We start from the raw sequence: 22,686 nt of genomic DNA, 5'->3' as shown, positions 1-22,686 counted from the left end.
TCAAACAACATGAATAATGCTTTGTTTGGCTAACATCAACTGAAATTACATCGGCCTACGTTACATTTTTTTTTGCTGTGTAATGTTGTCTCCATTCAAGTTTTAGCATCATGCAACCTGCAAAACGTGGCATCAAGAGGACTTGCTTACAATTTGATCAAAGCGCGCGCTTTTTTTAACTCCTGGCCCCGTCATGGGGTACTTGATTGAATAAAATATCCTTTCTTGTGCACAAGTTGGTGTGGAGCAAACTTGAATGAAAAATATTTTATCAAATCAAATTTGTTGCATAGATATTTGAATAACTTTACTAGCACTCTTGCGATCATTAAGTGTTATACATCAAATTTAAGGTTATAAATAAGGCTATCTTTTTATGAAAAGTTGATATCGAAAATATTGTTTTTCTATTTACTACTGATTTTAAGCTCACAACTTGTAAGTAAATTTTCTGTAAAAGTTGGTAGTTTATGAATTTTTAAATTTTTTCGGTTTGATACAGTCAATTATCTAAAAAAGGTCCATACATATGCTCGTCATACCAATCACCGAGCACTATAAAATTATCATTTTATATTAACAACAGCTTGCTAGAACACATCTACGAAAATTTTCCAGAAAAATGGACTTTTTTCAATAAAACTCCTAGCGCACGCCGGAAACTTACTCAAATGAGCTCAAATTCGGCCAGAGTACTTGAAAATGAATGAGGATCAAACCCTGTGAGTGGCGTTGTGATCAGCGAAAAAAGCCGAAAAGTGAACTAGTCTAATGTATATCGAAGACTGAACTTCGCTTATAAAAAAAAAACCAGTAAGCGTTTTTATGGAAGCGTTTGGAAGTATGTCGAAAGTCAGCGAAATGAACCTGGTGGTCCAACTCAAATGTTTCTGGATGGCAACACTACAAACTCTGATTGCGAAATCAGTGCTCTCTTTGCTCAAAAATTCTCGAGTACCTTTGCTACTTCTTCAACATCTCTAGAACATGTGGAGAGTGCTGTTAGCATGATCACGATTGTAGTAGAGGATGCGGTCCTATCTAAAGTAGCGGTTCAAGTTCAAAAACTCCCTCTCTACTGGCCTGGTCGTTATACCATATACCTTTTTAAAACGATTAATGCCTGTTTTACTGACTCCTGTGAGACTCATGTTTCAAGCTTCTCTTGTCAGAGCCACCTATCCCTCACTGTGGAAGGAAGATTACATGTTTCCGGTCCATAGAAAGCGGGATCCCAACAACCATAGAGGAATTTCTGCTTTAAGTGCAATCTTCACATTATTTGAATAAGTCGTTATGGATCCGATTTTCTCATACTGTATGCAAAATTTTTCAATCGATCAGCACGGTTTTATGTCCAAACACTCCACGACAACTAACCACGAAAGCTTTGCGACTAAGACTCGAACTGGCGCCATTAATACCGATTTGTCAGCAGCGTTTGATAAGGTGAACCACTATATCGCCATTGGTAAGCTTGAACGCTTAGAATTCTGCGGAACTTTACATGGCTGGTTCCGCAGTTTGCACTGGAGACACTCTCTCCGGCCAGTTCTTTGCCTCCTCCGGTGTGCCCCAAGGTAGTCTCCTAGGACCGATTATCTTCTTAATCTATTTTTACGATGTGCTCTCACTCCTCGACAGCCCGAAACTTTGTTATGCTGTTGATCTTAAACTGTTCTACACCATAAACGACATATTTTCGCACAGTGGTACGACATGAACTGCCTGCCTCTGAATCACAGTAAATGTGCAGTCACCAGTTTCACTCGAAGACGGCAGCCTTTTTGCGCGGAGTACTTCTTAAGAGATGAGTCCATTGCGCGGGTGGACCACATCAATGATTTGGGCGTAATACTCAACCGTAAGCTGGAATTCTTAACACATACAACTACGTCGTCGATAAAGCTTCTGGAAGCCTCGGATTTTTATTTCGAGTGGCCAAGTAATTTAAGGACGTGTGCTGTCTGAAGAGCCTGTATTGCAGCATAGTTCGATCCATCCTTGAATGCGCATCAGTTGTCTGATGTCTCTACTACTAGAACGAGCGGCTCGAGGCTATCCAGAGGCGCTTTTTGCGTCATGCCCTCAGACACCTTATCTGGAAAGACCCGTTCCACATGCCAAGCTACGAACATCGATTTCGTCTCATAGACATGGATATTGTTCAAGCCCGAAGAAATGCAACGCGGGCTTCTTTTGTCGCCGATCTACTGGCATCGCGAATCGATTGTCCTACGCTACTGGAAGCTCTTAGTGTAAGACCCCATGAACTGAGAAAACAGGACCTTCACCTGTATGTTCCCATTCGATTGAACAAACATGGAGCCAATAGTGCATTCATCGGTGATATGAAAACGTTCAACCGCTTTTCCGAGCTCTTCGACTTTGACGTTTCGAGGGATTTTTTCCGAAGAACAGTTATAAGAATATCGAGAAATTGCCAGCAGTGGAGACCTTTTATCTCAGCCCTATGCGTCGTAAAATCGGCGCCGGACCGTTAGGAGAATATCTTCTTGTGAGAAGGATATCTTCACCACTTGAAGTAATAGTGTCTTTTCCCAATTATCGAAGCTGCGGGGACGTGTAAAACTACTGTGCCCACGGTCAATTGCTCTCGGCCAACTCTCATGTATACACGGTGGGCAAACGCGAGAACCCTCGAGTCTTCGTAGTGAGATATCAATCCTTGAGTCACCAAGAGGAGAGGTTGGTATGTTGAACTCCGATTCATTACGAGAAATTGTCAGATCAGAAGTCGATAGAGGAGAGATTAGAGGCTTCAATCGTCAAGCGGAGGAGTATGCATGTTAACTTTGAGTCATTATTGTGAGGAGAGATCAAGTCTTGAGTTGTGTAGAGATGAGGTCTGTAGGCATTAACCTCAAGTCATTCGAAGGCGAAGGCGATGTCAGATCTTGAGTCACCAGAGACAAGATCAGGCATTGCGTCGTGTAGAGGAAAAGTATGGATGTGTGGGTCAACCTTGAGTCATTACGAAAGAAAGTCGATCCTTGAGTCGTTAGGGGAAAGATCATAACTTGCACGTGGAGAGGAGAAGTACGGTATATCTCAAGCCATAACGAGAAGATGTTAGTCGTCAGAGGAGAGATCAGGCCACGAATCGTCAAGAGGAGGGGTACTGCTTAACGTGATTTTGTTATCGAGTATGCCGTAAAATGTACTAGTGCTAGTATGATCTCTCACTATCAAAAGACAGTTCAAAAGAAGTTAGAGAAGGCAGTTAGAGAAGGGATCCATGCAAGGTTGCCAAAAACACAGAAAAATCTATAATTTCACAAAATTAGGAGTAAATTGTGGTTACAGAACATGTTCTTAAACATTTTCACATATAAATCGTGGATTTTCAAACCTCATCCCTCAAAATGTAAATACAGATAATTGTAATAAAATGTTCTGGAAGCTCTTTGGCCCTCACAATTTGACACCAAGTCTCCTAGAGGCTTCATCGACTGCCTCATCAGTGCGTGTCTCTAACTACTGTATTCCGTGGAGAATAAAGCCAAGATCTTTGATGCAATCTATCCAAGCAATATGGTCTAACCTCCGAGAATGTAGTCCGCAGAAAAAGACTGCTGCTTGCGTGATAAAGTTGTCCAAGGTCCTTAAAACCAACAACAAAGTGAACTTAAAGGTTAGTCGTACCTTAAAGAGTACTCTGAATTGAGTTTTTTTGCAATGTTACTCGAAAATTTTGTGCTCAGTGTATTTAATCCTCTACTGCATGAGTTATGAAAGCATACACACATATTTAGAAGGGAAACAGTTTAGAACATGATAAGCAGTTGAAGGAAAAGTGTTGTTCAGTCTTTCGGATAAACCACGACAGTTTAAGATCCATAGGCTTCCAATTCAAATTCAATGCTCTTACACAAAAAAATTGTTTTAAAATTCTATGCCATATCAATACTTACAGCATGAAAAGTTGGACGCGCTCAGGCTCCGGATCAGCTGACCCCTCAGCCAAATCGGATAACTACATTCAGCATCCAGCTGGAAGATATCTTGCCGCTCCTTGATCCACGCGTAGAACCAGGCCAGATTGCAATCGCACAGCAGGTTGGTCGAGTTCATGATCAGATTCTGGAAATGGATGAGAAATATATTAATTAAGTGGTTTTATGAACTTGATTTTTCAAAAAAGTACCGTCAGTCGAACTGTATCCTTAAAGGCGTTGCTCTGGATCGAAGAAATGTTGTTCTGGCTGAGCTCCAACAGCGTCAACGATTTAAGTCCAATAAACGCGTTCCGGCTTACGGATTTGATTTCGTTGGAGTTCAAGTACAGTTTCTCCAGTTTAGCTAATCCGAAGAAGGGTCCCCGCATATCCTCAATGGTCCAGGAAATTCGGTTGAAGCCTAAATTCAGTTCCTCAAGATTCTTACTGCTGTTGAACGTTCCCTCACCAATGGCGGAAATCTGGTTACCTTCCAGATTAAGAGACCTCAGCTGCGATAGTTCTTCAAAGGTGTTTTTATCCAGTGACTCCAGGCGATTATGGGACAAGTCCAGGGTGACCAGCCGTGGCGCGAACTCCCATCCGTCTTGTTCGATTTCCGAAATGGCATTCTTGGACAGGGCCAAATTGGTAAGACTTGTCAGGTTGAAGAGTCCTCCCTTCCGGATGCTGGTGATGCTGTTGTTGTTCAGTTCCAGGGTAGTGATTGTGGTAAAGCCATGGAAAACACCATCCAGAAGGTTTGTAATGCGATTGTTGTTCATTTTTAGACTTTTGACCTGGTTCAGGTTCTGGAAGGTCAAACTTTGGACCTCCTCGATGAGATTGCTGTTGATTTCCCTGGAATGAATTAAAGAAATTGTTAATTTTTTTTGTTTTGATTGTCATTTTTTATAACAACTGGAGCTGACATCTTTCAAAATTTGCGACATCATAGGTATCATTCTCAAATTTATTTTGACAATTTTTACAATTTTGAAAATTTTGAAAATTTTTACAATTTTGACAATTTTGACAATTTTGACAATTTTGACAATTTTGACAATTTTGACAATTTTGACAATTTTGACAATTTTGACAATTTTGACAATTTTGACAATTTTGACAATTTTGACAATTTTGACAATTTTGACAATTTTGACAATTTTGGCAATTTTGGCAATTTTGTCAATTTGACAATTTTGACAATTTTGACAATTTTGACAATTTTGACAATTTTAAAAATTTTGACAATTTTGACTATTTTGACAATTTTGACAATTTTGACAGTTTCGACAATTTTGACAATTTTGACAATTTTAACAATTTTTACAATTTTGACAATTTTGTCAATTTGACAATTTTGACAATTTTGACAATTTTGACAATTTTGACAAATTTGACAATTTTGAAAATTTTGACAATTTTGACATTTTTGACAATTTTGACAATTTTGACAATTTTGACAATTTTGACAATTTTGACAATTTTGACAATTTTGACAATTTTGACAATTTTGCCAATTTTGACAATTTTAACAATTTTGACAATTTTGACAATTTAGACAATTTTGACAATTTTGACAATTTTAACTATTTTGACAATTTTGGCAATTTTAACAATTTTGACAATTTTGACAATTTTGACAATTTTGACAATTTTGACAATTTTGACAATTTTGACAATTTTGACAATTTTGACAATTTTGACAATTTTGACAAATTTGACAATTTTAACTATTTTGACAATTTTGACAATTTTGACAATTTTGACAATTTTGACAATTTTGATAATTTTGACAATTTTGACAATTTTGACAATTTTGACAATTTTGACAATTTTGTCAATTTTGACAATTTTGACAATTTTGACAATTTTGACAATTTTGACAATTTTAAACAATTTTAAACAATTTTAAACAATTTCAAACAATTTTAAACAATTTTGACAATTTTGACAATTTTGACAATTTTGACAATTTTGACAATTTTGACAATTTTGACAATTTTAACTATTTTGACAATTTTGACAATTTTGACAATTTTGACAATTTTGACAAATTTGACAATTTTGACAATTTTGACAATTTTGACAATTTTGACAATTTTGACAATTTTGACAATTTTGGCAATTTTGTCAATTTGACAATTTTGATAATTTTGATAAATTGGATAATTTTGACAATTTTGACAATTTTGACAATTTTGACTATTTTGACAATTTTGACAATTTTGACAATTTTGACAATTTTGACAATTTTGACAGTTTCGACAATTTTGATAATTTTGACAATTTTGACAATTTTGACAATTTTGACAATTTTGATAATTTTGACAATTTTGACAATTTTGACAATTTTGAGAATTTTGACAATTTTGACAATTTTGACAATTTTGACAATTTTGACAATTTTGACAATTTTGATAATTTTGACAATTTTGACAATTTTGACAATTTTGACAATTTTGACAATTTTGACAATTTTGACAATTTTGACAATTTTGACAATTTTGACAATTTGGACAATTTTGACAATTTTGACAATTTTGACAATTTTGACAATTTTGACAATTTTGACAATATTGACAATATTGACAATTTTGACAATTTTAACAATTTGGACAATTTTGATAGTTTTGACAATTCTGACAATTTTGATTATTTTGACAATTTTGACAATTTCGACAATTTTGACAATTTTGACAATTTTGACAATTTTGACAATTTTGACAATTTTGACAATTTTGACAATTTTGACAATTTTGACAATTTTGACAATTTTGACAATTTTGACAATTTTGACAATTTTGACAATTTTGACAATTTTGACAATTTTGACAATTTTGACAATTTTGACAATTTTGACAATTTTGACAATTTTGACAATTTTGACAATTTTGACAATTTTGACAATTTTGACAATTTTGACAATTTTGACAATTTTGACAATTTTGACAATTTTGACAATTTTGACAATTTTGACAATTTTGACAATTTTGACAATTTTGACAATTTTGACAATTTTGACAATTTTGACAATTTTGACAATTTTGACAATTTTGACAATTTTGACAATTTTGACAATTTTGACAATTTTGACAATTTTGACAATTTTGACAATTTTGACAATTTTGACAATTTTGACAATTTTGACAATTTTGACAATTTTGACAATTTTGACAATTTTGACAATTTTGACAACTTTGACAATTTTGACAATTTTGACAATTGTGGCAATTTTTAAAAATTTGCTTTGCAGTTGTTTTGTTCATAAATTAAAGTTACTTACAATCTTTTCAACGATGAAAGTCTCTGAAAAGTTCCCTTGCCCAGGACGGTCAGCTTGTTGAAGTTCAGGTTCAGAAACTGCAAGTTATTCTTGGCCGGAAACGATAGGAATTGAACGTCTTTGATGTTGTTTCGCGAAAGATCCAGAACCCTGAGGCTGGCCAGAGCCTGAAGTGCTTCCAGTTCGATCGAATCGATACCATTGTTGGCCAGCAGTAACCTCAGTAGTTTGTTCAGGCCTCGAAAGTTCGGTATCCGGCCAAGGTTGTTGTGATTAAGATTGCTGTTGAGTGAAGGTAACAATTAGGAGTGATAACATAATCCAGACGAGGTGTGATTAAGTCAACAATCACTAAGCCAATGAAGGCTAATCGATCAAACTATGTGGTATGTATGTTTACTTACAGTACTTGTAATTTGCTAAGGTTGGCCACCTGAGTCTGAACCTGGTCCGCTCCAAGTCGATTAGCCGATAGCTCCCTGCAAATGAAGATTAATCGAATGGTGAAAAAAAATGAAACGAAATCTCCCAGCCTTATCAATCCTGGGCGCATTTGGTCAATTATCGATAAATCATACTCATGGAACGGTAAACAAGTTGCGTTGAGGTGGTCACACCTTTCCTTGGAATCGAGGGAAAAATGTCAACCGTATCGGTCCCAGTTAAGACAGATCGCTCCGTCATTGATGGAATGCGGTAATTCGTAATTCATTACAAATAATAGGTAGGTACTGTGGTTGGCAAAAGGGCAAAATTTTTGTTCTGAACTCCTCTGAATTCTTGAAAGGGGACCTTTAGGCAGCACTTGTAATAAACCTTCAGAGATAGCGTAACGCACGAAATGCGCACCATCATTCATTATAAATTAATGATAGTTGTTGCGAAACCGAACGATTTACGTACTCGGATGGGAATTTCCAAGGTGTGTAAGTTCTACTAGCAATGCATTTCTAACAACAGGTAACGCAACGTTCGAATGATACGTGACAGTCTCGAGATAATTTAGGGTTTCGAACGAAAACGAGCCTTATCGGTTCAGGTGTAGATCACGCTCGAGAGTGATTTCCTGTGAATGGGGCACCGATTCGAGACTTGTGCCGTACTTTTGCCTTCAATCCAACAGTTTTGCGTAAGTTCTGTGTTGTAAACTGCAGATTTCACTTCAAACGTTTTGTAACTTTACCTTTTTTCTTAATACCTAACATACATGCCCATTCATACGAAAATATCAAAAATCTCCTTCATGGATAAGTTTCATAAATTGATACAACTCGAATTTTATATTTCGGTTGAATTTTACCTACTGTTAAAATCGTGACATAAAAATTGGCAAACTCAAGAGAAACAACAACAACGCAAACATCCATCGTTTGCCAGTTCGTGACCAATCGATTGGTAGTACCTAGTTGGGCACCTTCTTGGTCGCAGAAAACGAAAACGAAAAACGAAACATCAACGAATTCCGAGGAAAAGGTCAGTTTTGGCCAAAAATCACACCGATGCGTTAATTAGTAATACACCATCCGCGCGAAGCGTTTCTGCGGCTAATATTTGCAATTGCAATTAGTCACATTCCATGGGACCAGCTAGGAAGGGAGGACCATTTGCATTTGGTTCCACTAAATAATCCGTACGGCTTTCCAGCTTGCTTGCAAAAATGTAAGCGATGCGAAAGAGTTGAGACAGATCGACAAAATTAGAGATGGAAGATGGAGAGTTTATTCACACCTTACTTGTCAGAATGATTGACAGCCGTCGCGTCGGAGACTTTCAGGAAGCTGAAAGTTGTTGGATTTATCCCAGTTCACTAGCTGGTAGGTTCTGAACATTTCAGGAAATAGGAAGCCAACAGGAAAGGGTGCATTAGTTCCAAAAGGTGCAATTTTATGCTCCACTAACAAGGTATGATTCTATAGAGTGTTGGAACTGTGTAATGAATATTGCCCATGAATAATCTCCTAATTAGGCTGAACTACCATGAAAACTGGTATGTCCGAGAGGTGCAATATCCGTTTCAAGTGGGACGTCAACTAACTAACTAACATTGTTATGTAACTGTTCGCAACTTTTAATGGTAGGAAGTTACTATGTAGCAAGTTTCAATTTATTTTATGTAAAACTTATATTTCTCAGAAAAGTAATGAAAGTATAGCGGGACATTATTTGTTCGTGGTTTGAAATAACATATTTACAAAATAAACAACGAAGCTGGCTTTGACAGAACCAGGACAGGAAAAATCTGAATACTGTTCCGGTTCACTTCATTTTTCGTTTTGTAGACACTGGAAATTTGGACTGATAATTTTTTTTCACGCACATGTTCTATTCATTCATTCATTCATTCATTCATCCATTCCACCCAAGAACTGGGTGATTTTATTTTAAATTTGGTCTCAGCGATGCTCGTATATTGAAGGCTGATTAAGCAGATCGCACTGCTACTTTGCCATGATTGAAAATTTGTTTTCAACTTATCATGTAACTAATCAAATTCGCCTACATTATGTTGATTATCCCTACCGATGTTGATGATGAAGTGTTGCGAGATTAAGGTCGACTTCTCTCCAAAATATGTTAATTTAATGCTATTTCTACACCCAAAGAAGAAGTTGCAACATTTCAATGCCGCTCGGCGCTAATTTAATTAATGCTAAAAATACGCTGAAAAGTGTACTGTACCAAAGATTGATTGAAAAAGCACTACTGGCATTAAGACTCGAGCTCCCAAGCAAAGTGACTACTACACTATTGGACGATTGATCCAAAAATGAAAAATATATTTAAAACAGCGAGATTTGAACCCAAAGCAACAATCTTATTCTGACTTGCCAGTCCGATAACTTAACTAACGGGTGTTAAATAAAAAATGAGAATTTTTTCAATCACATATGAAAAAAATTGTAATTTTTTTTTCATCGATTTCGGTATTTTTTATTAATAACATAATGTATTTTTTTCAAAAAAATGTCAGTGAATGTTTGAGTAAGGGCCGTGGACTGATGTTCGACGCAACTTTGTCGCGATGCTCTCACAAGAACGTTGTACGGCACTTACGTCCATTTTCCGGATACAATTCCGGATTCTTGTAGTCAGTTGCTTCGTGTCCTATGCCCTCCAATTGTTTTTATACACTAGGGCACTGAGTGAGCCAAAGAAATCCTCTATTGGGCGGCACTGGGGCAAGTTTGTTGGGTTACGATCTTTCGGCACGAACGGTATCTTTTTCTCCTCAAGGTACGCTAGCCAGCCAGAACGAATGACGTCCCGCGGTATTTTTTGGTCATCCACCGACACTGTGATTTAATCGTCTCAATCTGCTCCTCCGTGTACTCCGGCGACCTCGTCTTCTTCCTGCCGATTCCTTCCATCTTGAAAGTACGATGGATCAATACATGGGAGCAGCCATATTTCCGACCGGCGTCACGCAGGCTGGTTGCGTCCTTGTTGTCAAACAGCTTCTTTAACGATGTCTTCCTCTGCTTCGTCATTATAGTCACCGGACGACCACTTCCGACCTTCCGCTCTACGTTCAGGGAACCCAGGATACGATATATCGTACTGACAGGTACATTTTCTTCCTTAAATTGTTCCACCGTGAACTTTTTTCCTTGCTGGAAATGCGTTTCGTAGAACCGTACAATGCGTTCGCGGAGCACGTGCTGTTTCGACGCCATCTTTGCTTTGACTAAATTCAAACTAGCAAAACCAAACACGCCTACTGTTTCTAGGGAGCCCAAAGAGCAATTTTCTTGGAGACAGAAAATTTTACGCTCTTTATTTGAGTTACTGAAAGGTATTGAAAACATTCTCATTTTTTATTTAACACCCGTTAGTGCACCAAGTGAGTCAGTTAGCAAACGAAGGTTTATTGTCGAGAAGGAACTGTCGTTTGGTCAGTGGTTTTTTTTCATCCTTTTTTGTATTTGATGGTAATGAGATGGGAATGGGACGGGGATGGGATGGGAATGGGAAACGAGGAACTGTTTTTCGGTGGTTGTTTGCCGGGGGTTGGAAACATAGCATTTTGTCTAGCTCTGGTTTACGTACTCACACAGTGCTCGATACATCATTCGATAATATCCTTGCTGGTTGATTATTTCCATCCTGCTTTGTCTTGTGATGGGATATGGGATATGTATTATTTGGTTTCTTTTAGACATATGTGTGGAATCCCGAGGGGCCCGTTTTCAGGGTTCTCTCGAGACTGCACAACTGACATCATCGAAGCCTAGCTACTTTGAGGCTCAGTTGTACAAGCGATTGCTATCGCTGATGATGAGAAGGTTTATCTCTTCATACTATGCTGGCTGTGAGAGCCAGAGGCATATCTAGGATGCCACATTCTCCCTTTTATTCAAAACGATTGATATTATTTTTATTTCAGGTTTTCTTTAGAGTAAGTGTAAGTGTAAGTTTATATTAACTTTGTTCTTATTAGTTCATTTTATGTATTTTATTTGCCATGTACTTAACCCGGCTCATTGATTATTTGTTTTGTTACCGATGGCCATGGGCTTTAACCCGGCTTACTTTCGGTTGCCATGGGCCGAACCCGGCTGTTTTATTATTGATCGACTGCCATGGGCTAGAACCAAGGTTGCCGAAAAAAATTCTGTGTTTTTGAGAAAAAAAAATCTGAATTTCTGTGATTTCACCCAAAAATTCTGTGATGGTTTTCTGTCATGCTTTTTCCTTAATTTCATAGAAAATTCATAAAAAATTGGGTCTTTTTTACATTTAAGTTTGGAAAAATCAATTAAAATTACATATCCTATCATACTTTTTAAATTTAAGGTAAAAGAATCTAAATTTTGTATTGGCTAAAAAATCATAATTTTGGAAATCGATTCTAAATTCAAAAATTCTGTGAAATCTGTGAATTTTTCTAAATTCTGTGTTCTGTGACACAGATTCTGTGATAAAAATTTGCTCAAAATTCTGTGAAATTACAGATTTTTCTGTGATTTCGGCAACCTTGGCTAGAGCCCGGCTATTGTCGATTGCCATGGGCTAAACCCGGCTGTTTTATCATTGATCGACTGCCATGGGCTGAAACCCGGCTATTGTCGATTTGCATGGGCTGAACCCTCTCTCTTTTACTTTTATTTTATTTTGTCGTCTATATTCATTCAATTTATTTTATTCAAATCATACATTATGTTCATTCTATTGTATTTTCTTCCTGTTCATTTATTATACCTATATTTGTTTTTCAATAAACAATACTAACTAGCCCATTAAGGGCTTACCCTAATGGGCAGTTGGATCCTTCTAAGCTTTATTAAGCTTTGCCCTAATGGACTATCGAAACCCTCTTGGCCCTATTGGGCTTTGCCAATGAGGCTGGTCGAATACCTCTTTGCCCTACGGCTTTGTACAGCCAGTGCTTGGGTAGCCCACAAGCACTAGCCCTGTTCCTCCCTTTCACCAAAGGGAAAAACGTAAAAATTTATCTGGCATGGATCGCCAATGTGGAATCCCGAGGGGCCCGTTTTCAGGGTTCTCTCGAGACTGCACAACTGACATCATCGAAGCCTAGCTACTTTGAGGCTCAGTTGTACAAGCGATTGCTATCGCTGATGATGAGAAGGTTTATCTCTTCATACTATGCTGGCTGTGAGAGCCAGAGGCATATCTAGGATGCCACAATATGCTATGCGGATGCGCAGAGAATACAACTTGTTAGTGCCAATCCGGCATAGAATCTTGTGCCGATGATTCCACCTCCAAGGAAGTTCATTATTGGAGAGAATTCTGATTTGTGGGTGTATTTGTTGTAATTGGTATTCCGTCCGCAAAATTTAGCCAGCAGCTCAACATTTTTTAAGGCTGGTTCTTATTCTGACAGATTTAATAATTTCAGGCACCGGATTGGAAAGCCTAGCTCAATTTGTAATCATAAGTTAGGAAGTAAAACACACTAGCTCCACAGAGAAAGTATTGAAAACCCCAAAACACTGTTATATCATAAAACGGACAAATGACGAATTGGCATTAGGGAAGAATGACCCTGGTAGTTAAACTCCCTTGAAAAAAAAGCGAATAACGGAAAATTTTGACTTCTGAGTTAACTAATATCGTATTTGTTTTTTTTTTCCACTGGCACAGTGACAAACTTTAACTTAAATTAACACACAAAACCGTCACCTGGGAATATATGGCGGCATCACTCATCCACACGCTGACAACTTCTACAGTTTTCCACGCTTGCTTTTAGGGCAAAACTCGTGCAAAACTGGTAAACTACTGAATGAATGAACGAACACTATGACAGTATTTTGTGCAAAACTCGTGAAAAACTAGCTTGATACTAGCCTTCACAGAAAAAAAAATTAAGCTAAACATTTCATGTAAAATTTGATTTCATGTAAAATTCGGATAAATGCGTTGTACATATAACTGGCTCCATATTGAAGTTTATAGTTTAGAGCATTTGGAAAGCTTTTGAGGACATGCATATAATTAAAAGGGAATTGGCCCTTCATTTTTTTTTTTTTAAATTATTGGCAAATTTTTTTTTATGAAAAGGCACTTGCAAGATACGCCGACGTAAAAAAACATTTATTTTTTTACAAAAATTTACGAAAAATGTGCAGACATTTCAGAAGTGTATTTTCAAAAATGGAATACGACACTTGAATGAATCTATAAAAAATCTTAACAATTTTAAATCTTCTTTCAGTAAAATTAAGCTCAAACACTCCGTTGAATCCAGACAATACCATCAAATTTGTTCCCTTGGTTAACAGGATACAGGAGAAAATTCCGATTTTCTTAACCTGATTTTGACTTTGTTTGAATGCTTGCCGAAACAGAACTTTCATCAATTTAGCTTACTCATAAGAAGTGTTTACGAATCAAAGTGGACACCTGTTTTTCATTGTAAAATTTAAATTTTTGATTTTTTTTAAAAATAAACAACTAAATAAGTTTAAAATATTGTATGAAAATGTGCATTTCAACATATGCTTGAGAATTAAGAGTCTTACGCCATATCTTTAAAGCGTTATAAAATATTCTTCTATATAGTTTATGTCGTGGATTTTGTGTAGTTTTTGTTGTGATTGGTATTTCTCGATGAAATTTTCTTTTTTTCTTTCGTTCAGCCAGTAAACGTCATATGTAAGTAGTAAAGTGATAAGACCATAAATCGGACAAGTTCAATAAGAGATTAACAAAAATGAGCCAGGCACAATTTTCCCGTATGTTTGGATAACGTGCCGCTATTAAGCCTACCCCCATTCTGAGCCAGAAACAATATTTTATATTGATTCTTGCAGTAAGCCTTTTCATTTATTTTGATCAATATGAAAACAAAAAGAGCGCATCAAGCCGACCATACGTTATCTTTATTCCACTCACAGTAAAAATTTTTGTTTTTTAAATCAAACACATTGAAGGTCATCTGAAATGTCCTATTTTTAATCAACGTTAAAAAATTGCAAACTAAAATACCAACCCGTGTCGAATTTGGTTATAGGTTAATTGTCCTTCAGAAGCCACAATTTTTTTTCTCACATTTTTTAAAGAGCTTGTTTAATCATCATGATCTTTCAAAATATTGAATTTTTACAATATTTCTTTAAACCACATATTTTTTATTAGTAATTCTAGCTCTTTTAAGCATTTTTTTTTATTTTTATTTTTTTGCTGTATTGTGATGACTTTGAGCAAATTTTTTGGTAATTTCGTCGAAAGAAAACTTTCGGTTTTAGAATTTAAGAAGCCAGCGGCAGCTTCCTTTTTATTCCGGTTTTCGGGTCTCTTTTTCTATGCAAATTGCGGTAGATCTTCAAGAAAATAAATTTTCCCCAAACACCCGAATTATTTCAACCCTAATCCGCTCTGGAAATTTGACGGCTTTTGAGGGCTCTCAATGAATTCTCGAAATCTATAATTTTGCATCATTATTTTTTTATGAACTCCTCACTTAAAATCGCTTTATCTCTCTTGTTTCTCAACCGATTTTTACAGAATTCATAGTTTTGGAAACCTCGTTATGTAGCTCAAATATGTTTCTCTGATATTCATCACCTACAACAAGTGAATTTTTTTTTGCATTCGGAGCTGATCTAGAGTCTTTTTTCCGAAGCATATTTATTCAGATTTTTTTCTTAGACTTTTAATAACGGAAAACTGAAGTTTTGTAGGTGAATATGTCTGAAGAACATGTTTGAGTTACATTACGAAGTATCCAAAACTATAAATTTTGCAATAATCGGATGAGAAAAAAGAGAAATATTTTGGTTTTAGTAAGGAGTGTCAAATTGACACTCCAGGGGTTGCAACGGGTAGAAATTTCACGTGTGCTGCTTAATGCAGAGTTTGAAAAAACCAAAATCATTTTCACAATTGTAGCTAGTATACTTGCTTAATTATTTCAAATGAGAAGTGATCACTTTCATTTGTGAACATTCTTCAGCATTTATTTTGAACGTAAGTTTTTGTGAAAATATTACTTATTCATTCAAAAACTACTAAAATACTTAGGTGTATTTTCAACTAGTATTTTTGTAAATTTTCAATGGCAAAAAAACCAATTCTTGAGACTTACCGTTAAATAATTGTAATTTTTTTTTCAAACAATGTTCGAAATACTAGAAGAAGACCTATAAATTGGTTTAACTTTTTTGTTTAGAGATCTCTGATGGAAAACTTCATAGATTAATACGTTTTGAATTCATCGAAATTTTTGTATTTTTGTTTACAATTTTTTGGTAATTACAAAACGTAAAATATTCATCTGACAACTCGAATTATGCAGAAAATGATATTTATACATATTTCATAAAACTGTAGAATTATATAAAATAAAATCTGAGCTTTACATTTCATGTTAAATTTGATTTCATTTAACAAATCAACTTGTGTTTTTCATAAATGTTTGCCAGCTCATCAGTTATCAAATGATTGATTTTACTCACAACTGATCAATTTCAGAAATTACACCGCCGCTTAATCTAACTTGGAGTTGATAACTGGACAAAATCTGGCAAAACTCCGAATTCTGGACACCAAAAACGTTTACAGCACAACTCATAAATAATTTTCAGATGTAGGGATAATCCCATGTTCCCATGTTGCGTTCATGATGAAAAAGATCTGAAAATCTAAATTTATTAAGGCATGAACAAAATTGAAACTCTTCTATTGTCACTTAAATTTGAAACATCACGAGGGGAGTGTAATAGAAAATATTGAAATTTTCAATAAATTGGACACAAAACTTCAAGTCGCCAAAACATTGTATATGTACGTACATAGAATATTGTACATTGTTATGAAATATTCTTATGACGAAGAAGTTATTGACTTCAGAGTCTTGATTTGTTAAAATAGAATGTGCTAAATACGTAAAATTGATAAATGTTCGGAATCTCCACTTGCTTTGGTTGTTTATTAACTATTCGTTGTGTTGTCTTCTAAAGTTTTCTTTAGTTGAAACAGAAAAATTTATAAAAATTTGGTTTTACATCAAGTTGCCGAAAAATATTCCTTGTTTCTGCGAAAAACATTCTGACTTCTGTTATTTAACCCAGCAAATCTCTGATGATTTTCTGTAATAGAAATAGCATAAAACTAATAAAAAAAAACCATGAAAAATCGGGTTTTTACAAATTTTACTTGAGACAAATCCATTGAAATTAACAATCTTATCATGAATAAACAAAGTAAAAAACCCAAAATATATTTTGTCAATGAAATATAATTTTTGAAAAATGTTCAAAATTTAAGCAATTCGTCAAATATGTGAATATTTCCAAAAATCTGTGATCTGTGATGAAAATTTGCTCAAAATTCTGTGAAGTTTTAGATTTTTCATCGATTTTGACAACTTTGATACTAAACACAATCGATTAAAATTATGTTATCATTGTTATTTTTCAAAAGATTTTTCACATGAAGATATTCTGAAATTGGGTTTTGTGTCATTCTGAATCATTTGTTTTCTATTGATTTCTGATCTATTTGACACTACAAAGTTTATCATTGTCCATTGGATATCCAAAAATTGGGCTTTGTTTTGGAATCCAAACCTTGAAGCCCTGAATCGTTCCTTGGTCTGCCAAAAATGTTTACGCCTAATTTCAGCTCAGTCGGTCTACTCTATGCTGTCGATCAAAGTTTGTATGGAAATTCTACATAATTTTTTTTACCACATAATTGTCAGGGGTAGACTAGGCGTCATCAACATTTTTTTATAAGTAAGTCGTATTCGCACTCCAAATGTATATTCCCTGTTGAAATGAAACTGGTTTACAATGTTTTAATAATCTATATGAACAACACCATTTTGAAAACAAAATTGTGTTGAGAAAAATTCCATTAAAATTCATTGTTCCGGTACGCTTTAACAGTAAGAAAACATTTCGATTTCGAACCAATTATCGAACAAATTTGCTCCGGCGCGCGAAACGGCCGGAAACGTGACGTGGATCGAAATTTAATTTTCATTCATTGAAGTTAAATGTTTGCACGAATCCACCTCGTCTCGGTGGATTACTATAGAGCAGTAATAATTGAACGGGAAAAAAATCCCATTCGCCGCAGATTAGATCAACTGGCGATGTGTAGTCAGTGAGTCTACTCGAGCCGATGCGGCGTAATATTGTAGGCACAGAATGCATCAAACGTGCCGTAGTGTCGTCAGTCGTAAACGCACGAGCAGAGCTAGAGGTGAGTGTGATCTGCCCGGGTGCAATCTACAGCCAGGGCCGGGCGTAGGTGTCTCATTGATGAATAAAATAAAATCACCCGGCCGAGCAGGTTTAGCAGAGTATCCGGTACAGGCATTTATGACTTGCCGATCAACGTGCCTCTATACATATTATTCCTCGCGCCGTGTGTTTGTACTTACTAAATATGTGTCGATCTGGGAGGCACCAAACTGGCTGAGCCGATTTTTCCACAGCTTACAGCCATTCGGTCATTCTCGGCGTATTACTCACCACAGCACAGCGCAACATTCCTGCGACTACCCCGCCGAATGCAAAAGTGCAACCTTTTGTTGTTTGCTGCTTCGTGTGTGGGTTCACGATGTAGGTAGCTGAATCTACATACATATCTAGGTGTAGGAACCTACCTTCCTAAAAATGCAGCAGCACATGCTCATGCATCGATGCGGATGTCAAACAAAAGTGCGGGGTTCTGTAGCTTTCGCAGTGTTGGTGCTCCAACAAGGTTGGTGGTCCCCACACACCGGGAATGGTGATGAATTTGGGCGCGCCGCGAGGGAATACCTGGCTGTTGCAACACCTCTGCGTCTACCGCAAGCCAAGCACAAGCGAAATACCCCGACATAGGTAGGTAGCTAGGAAGGTAGGTACGTGAGGATGAGCGACAACGCTGAATCCGCCAGTCAGCTTGGCTCGGAGTTCTTATCGCTAACACGCAGTCTCTCCCCGTAAGGCGACGGCCAATCGAGTACTTAGTCAACTTTGGCGGAGGAGGGCAAAGCAGCAACGGGAGCAGGAAGAGATGGAGGAAGGAAAGCTAAGCTTTCGGATTATAATAATTACATAGTCATACAAATTCAAACAGATAAACAAACACACATGTACCTACAAGTGATAAACCCGCTCGCTCGTTTCAAGGTAGTTGGGTAGTTTTCCCACTCATCGTCTCGTTGGGACTTTTGGTGGATTAAATGATTTAGCGGAATGAATTTTATCGATGCAATCGATCAATGTTCACAGCCTTTTTTTTCTAATTTTCAATACAGAAATTAAAAAATCTTTGCAACATCAATTTTCACGGATTCTGCACAAAATTATCAAATATCTTTAATATGATCCTGCCTATAGGTCAATTAAATATTTCCAGGATTCAATAAAATGCAAGGGAAGGTGTTATTCGTTTCCTCGCTTTGGTTCTTTACAAGGAACATCCAAAAGATTATTTCAAATCAATGGTTTCAAAATATATCGTTGCGATCATGTCTTGATGATCATAAGACTTTTAAAATTTTAAACTGTGACAACACAATAATAGGGAAAATAAGAAAAAAAAATGGGACAATAAGCTTAAAATAAGCATTGTAACTTTACGTGATCCCGATCAGGAGAGCATATCAAAATAAGAACTCAAACATATCTCAACGAGATATTCATATCTTATCCAGTTAGAATATTGTTCTCATAATTTTCGACTCTAAGTTTCTTGAATCTTGATTATATCTTATTTTGATTGCCATTCTTGAATAGGATTGAACTCACTTTCAACGATAAAGAATTTGTTTCAAATTGTTATAATATATTATAACCGTATCTTATTTTGATATGCATATAACTTTCCATGAAACACGGACATCGAAGTCAACGGCCCAAACCGTACTTTAATGAGTTTCGCTCAGCAGATTCATAAAATTGAATCAAATTTTTGGGATACCAAAAATGGAGCATGATTTTAGCAAATAGTATGGGTTACTGACATTCCACTAGAAAATTTTCTCGAAGTATTCATATCTTGATAAGTTATAATTTTGATAGGATTTGTTCTGCCTAATATCAAACTATGCTATCTGAACCAGCTATAACCTTGATAGGAGCATATCAAAAACTGATATAATTTAGCTATGATCGTATGGACATTTTAATATAATTTTAGATATTTTAACATCCTACGAGTACAGAATTATAATTCATTTTGATAGAAAAAAAATAGTATCAAAATATCTCATCTTGATATAATTTTGTTTTTCCCTTCTGATCAGGATTAGTTCCCTGAAAATGATGCTTGATAGCGTCAAAAAGTCGGAGCAATTGAAAAATCGTTTTTGAAATTTATTGACTGATCTGCCGTATAACAATCGCATTAATATTAAGTATATTATTAAAATTTTGGATTTTTGCTTCCAATATCTAGAACTTTTAGGGTCATTGTATTAAAATGGTCACATTTTAATATATAAAAAATACGATAATATCACTGCTGACATGACTCGATAAAAAATTAAATGGTAGAGTGTTTATCTGTCACTTCTTAGGGCTAGGTGGGGTAATTATGAACAAAATTACTCAGCTTTTCATACTATAATTTCAAACAAGTAGCTCTTTAATGTTGAAATTCTGGAAAGTAATCAAAAATGAATGACTGGTTCCCTTCTTTATTTTAAGATTTATTTCTAGTTTTAAGTTGCAGCTTGTGGGCGTAAAACGCTTGTTCATAATTACCCCCTTGTCTATGGGGTAATTATGAACACTGTTATGATTCTTGTTATGTGATGACTTTTGATATTGTCTTTATTGCTAGATTAAAACCACATCTAAACAGAGCATTGTAGTGAGATTTGTTGATTTTTTAAATTTAATGTTGAGAAGTTATAGATTATTTTCATATAATCATAGATTCACAATTCCAAAAAAAATAATAAAGTAATGTTTTAGGCTTATCTTCAAGATTTGGATGGTTACCGTGATTTTGAAGGTAACAATTAAATTTTAATCATAAACCAATGCTGAGAAAACACGTGTTCGTAATTAGCTCGCATCTTGAAAAGTATGGGGTAAATATGAACACTTCTTCGAGCGTGGGTAGAAATTTTTTTCAACATAAAGTCATATTACTCCACATGGAGCACATGGAGCAATCACCAAATCTAAAACTTTCAAAAACAACATTTTATCTCCATTCACGTTGACAAAGTCAATTGATAAGACACGTCTTAAAACGATTATCGTTTATCAGAGACATAAATTTTGTTAATAACTGTAACTACAAAATGTATACAGTTAGGTTTGCAAGTTATAACTGTGACTTATCAATAGAAAGACAGACTATCACATTTGATCAGTTTTGAGATCCTATTATGATCCTAACGGCGCATACGGCGTTTGTTCGGGATAACCCCTTGTTCATAATTACCCCACTTAGCCCTCCTTTATATGATTTTAATGACAATGAAGTTCTTCCGGATTGGTCCGAATATTGCCTGGTTTTAAGTGTAAAACAATGAAAATAAATGTCCAGATTTTGTCAAGTTTTCAAAAAAAATGCCACCTTACTTTTGTCCATTAACACTGTGATGAATATGAACTATACTAGGTATCTATTTTTTTTAGAAAAAAAAAATATATAGTATAGATCATGGATGGCCAAACCATGGCCCGCCGGCCACATGTGGCCCGCAGCCGAATTTTTGTGGCCCGCGAAGCTTAATTCGGAAAATCCATGTTTTAAGAACTGAACGTTTTTTTCTTATTCTTAATATATGTATCATTTGGATTAATATATCTTCATCAACACTAGCAAAATTCAAAACAAAGATCAGAAAATTTCTTTGAAATGTTACATAAGCCAAAGGAATAAAAGTGTATAAAAACTAATTTCGAGCAAACACGATTTGAAATTGTTGTTTTGGGCCATTTTCCATACATTTTTCGAACATTTGCAAATTTTCTGTCGATCATAAAAATATACGAAAATAATTTTAAAAATCTGAAAAAAAAATCACAAAATATAATTTGAAACATGAAGAATCATTTGGCATTATTTACTCAAAATCGATAATTTTTGCACTTATTCCCCTTTGGCTCTAAAGGCCTAATATAATTTTACAAGAAAGGTTACGGTTACTGAAATAAAAACATTTGCAATTACTATTTTGAAATTATCAAAACAGTACGGTATTTGACACATTATCTGTAAATTCCATCACACATTTTCCATGTTTTCCGATTGGGTTTTGGTGACTACATATCATTGCTGGTATGAGGACATTCAGCCGGACTCTAGTTTTGATATTGAGGAGTTGGGCTGACCTCCGAAAGATAGTAAGACCCTATCAGTTAATTTTAAAAAAATCACCGAACCTTATCAACATCACATTTGGAATTATACTTTTACAACAACTTCAACCATTCGTTACTTGAATTCTATTTCAAAACCTTCGTTCGTCCATAAAAATTCAATAACTTTTGTGAATTATGTAACATAGCGAAAGTAGGCTCCGTATTTTTTTCCAATTCGTAATTTTTTGCTCAGCTTTCCAGAAAAGGGTATATTTTTGAAAATTAAACCAAATTCAAATGTATTTTACTTGGCAACGTGATTTGTATTTGTGTACATCAATAATGAAAAACTAGACAGATTTTACAGTTGGGTAGTAAAACTAAACCAGAACTGGTTTGGTACAAACAATTTTTTCGGAAGAACGACTTTTTTTAAAGTAAATTTTAACTTAAAGATGATGCAACGATTATAAAACAATCAAATTCGTATTCATCCTGTTTAAAGAAGGCTTTCCCAAAACACTTGTCAAATCGAGATACTGGAAAATTTGAAAAGAGTTTTGTTGAGCTGATATTTTTTATGATATATGTAACTAAAGTTCGTTGAAATAATTATTCTTTTAAATGTCAAAACCTTGTGACCGTTTTTTTTTCAACGACTCTGTTCTGTATTTTTCCTGATATGTCTTTTAAATTTTGCTAAGAAGAA

General features: G+C 35.4%; 1 protein-coding gene across 1 annotated transcript in view; it reads right to left on the bottom strand.

Moving 5' to 3' along the window:
• The window catches only part of LOC129745542 (leucine-rich repeats and immunoglobulin-like domains protein 2), a 46,530-nt gene that overhangs the window by 10,643 nt on the left and 13,201 nt on the right, over positions 1-22,686 (bottom strand). Inside the window, exons 2-5 of the mRNA XM_055738662.1 lie at positions 7,653-7,727; positions 7,249-7,530; positions 4,169-4,820; positions 3,936-4,104 (exon numbers count right to left, since the gene is read on the bottom strand). Of these exons, the coding sequence (XP_055594637.1) occupies positions 3,936-4,104; positions 4,169-4,820; positions 7,249-7,530; positions 7,653-7,727 (1,178 nt within the window). The remainder of the gene's footprint in view (positions 1-3,935; positions 4,105-4,168; positions 4,821-7,248; positions 7,531-7,652; positions 7,728-22,686) is intronic.

The sequence above is a fragment of the Uranotaenia lowii genome, chromosome 2 (genome assembly GCF_029784155.1).
Source record: "Uranotaenia lowii strain MFRU-FL chromosome 2, ASM2978415v1, whole genome shotgun sequence".
Classification (NCBI taxonomy): domain Eukaryota; kingdom Metazoa; phylum Arthropoda; class Insecta; order Diptera; family Culicidae; genus Uranotaenia; species Uranotaenia lowii.
Note: the sequence above shows the minus strand (reverse complement) of the source record. Positions and strands in the feature narration are given on the sequence as shown.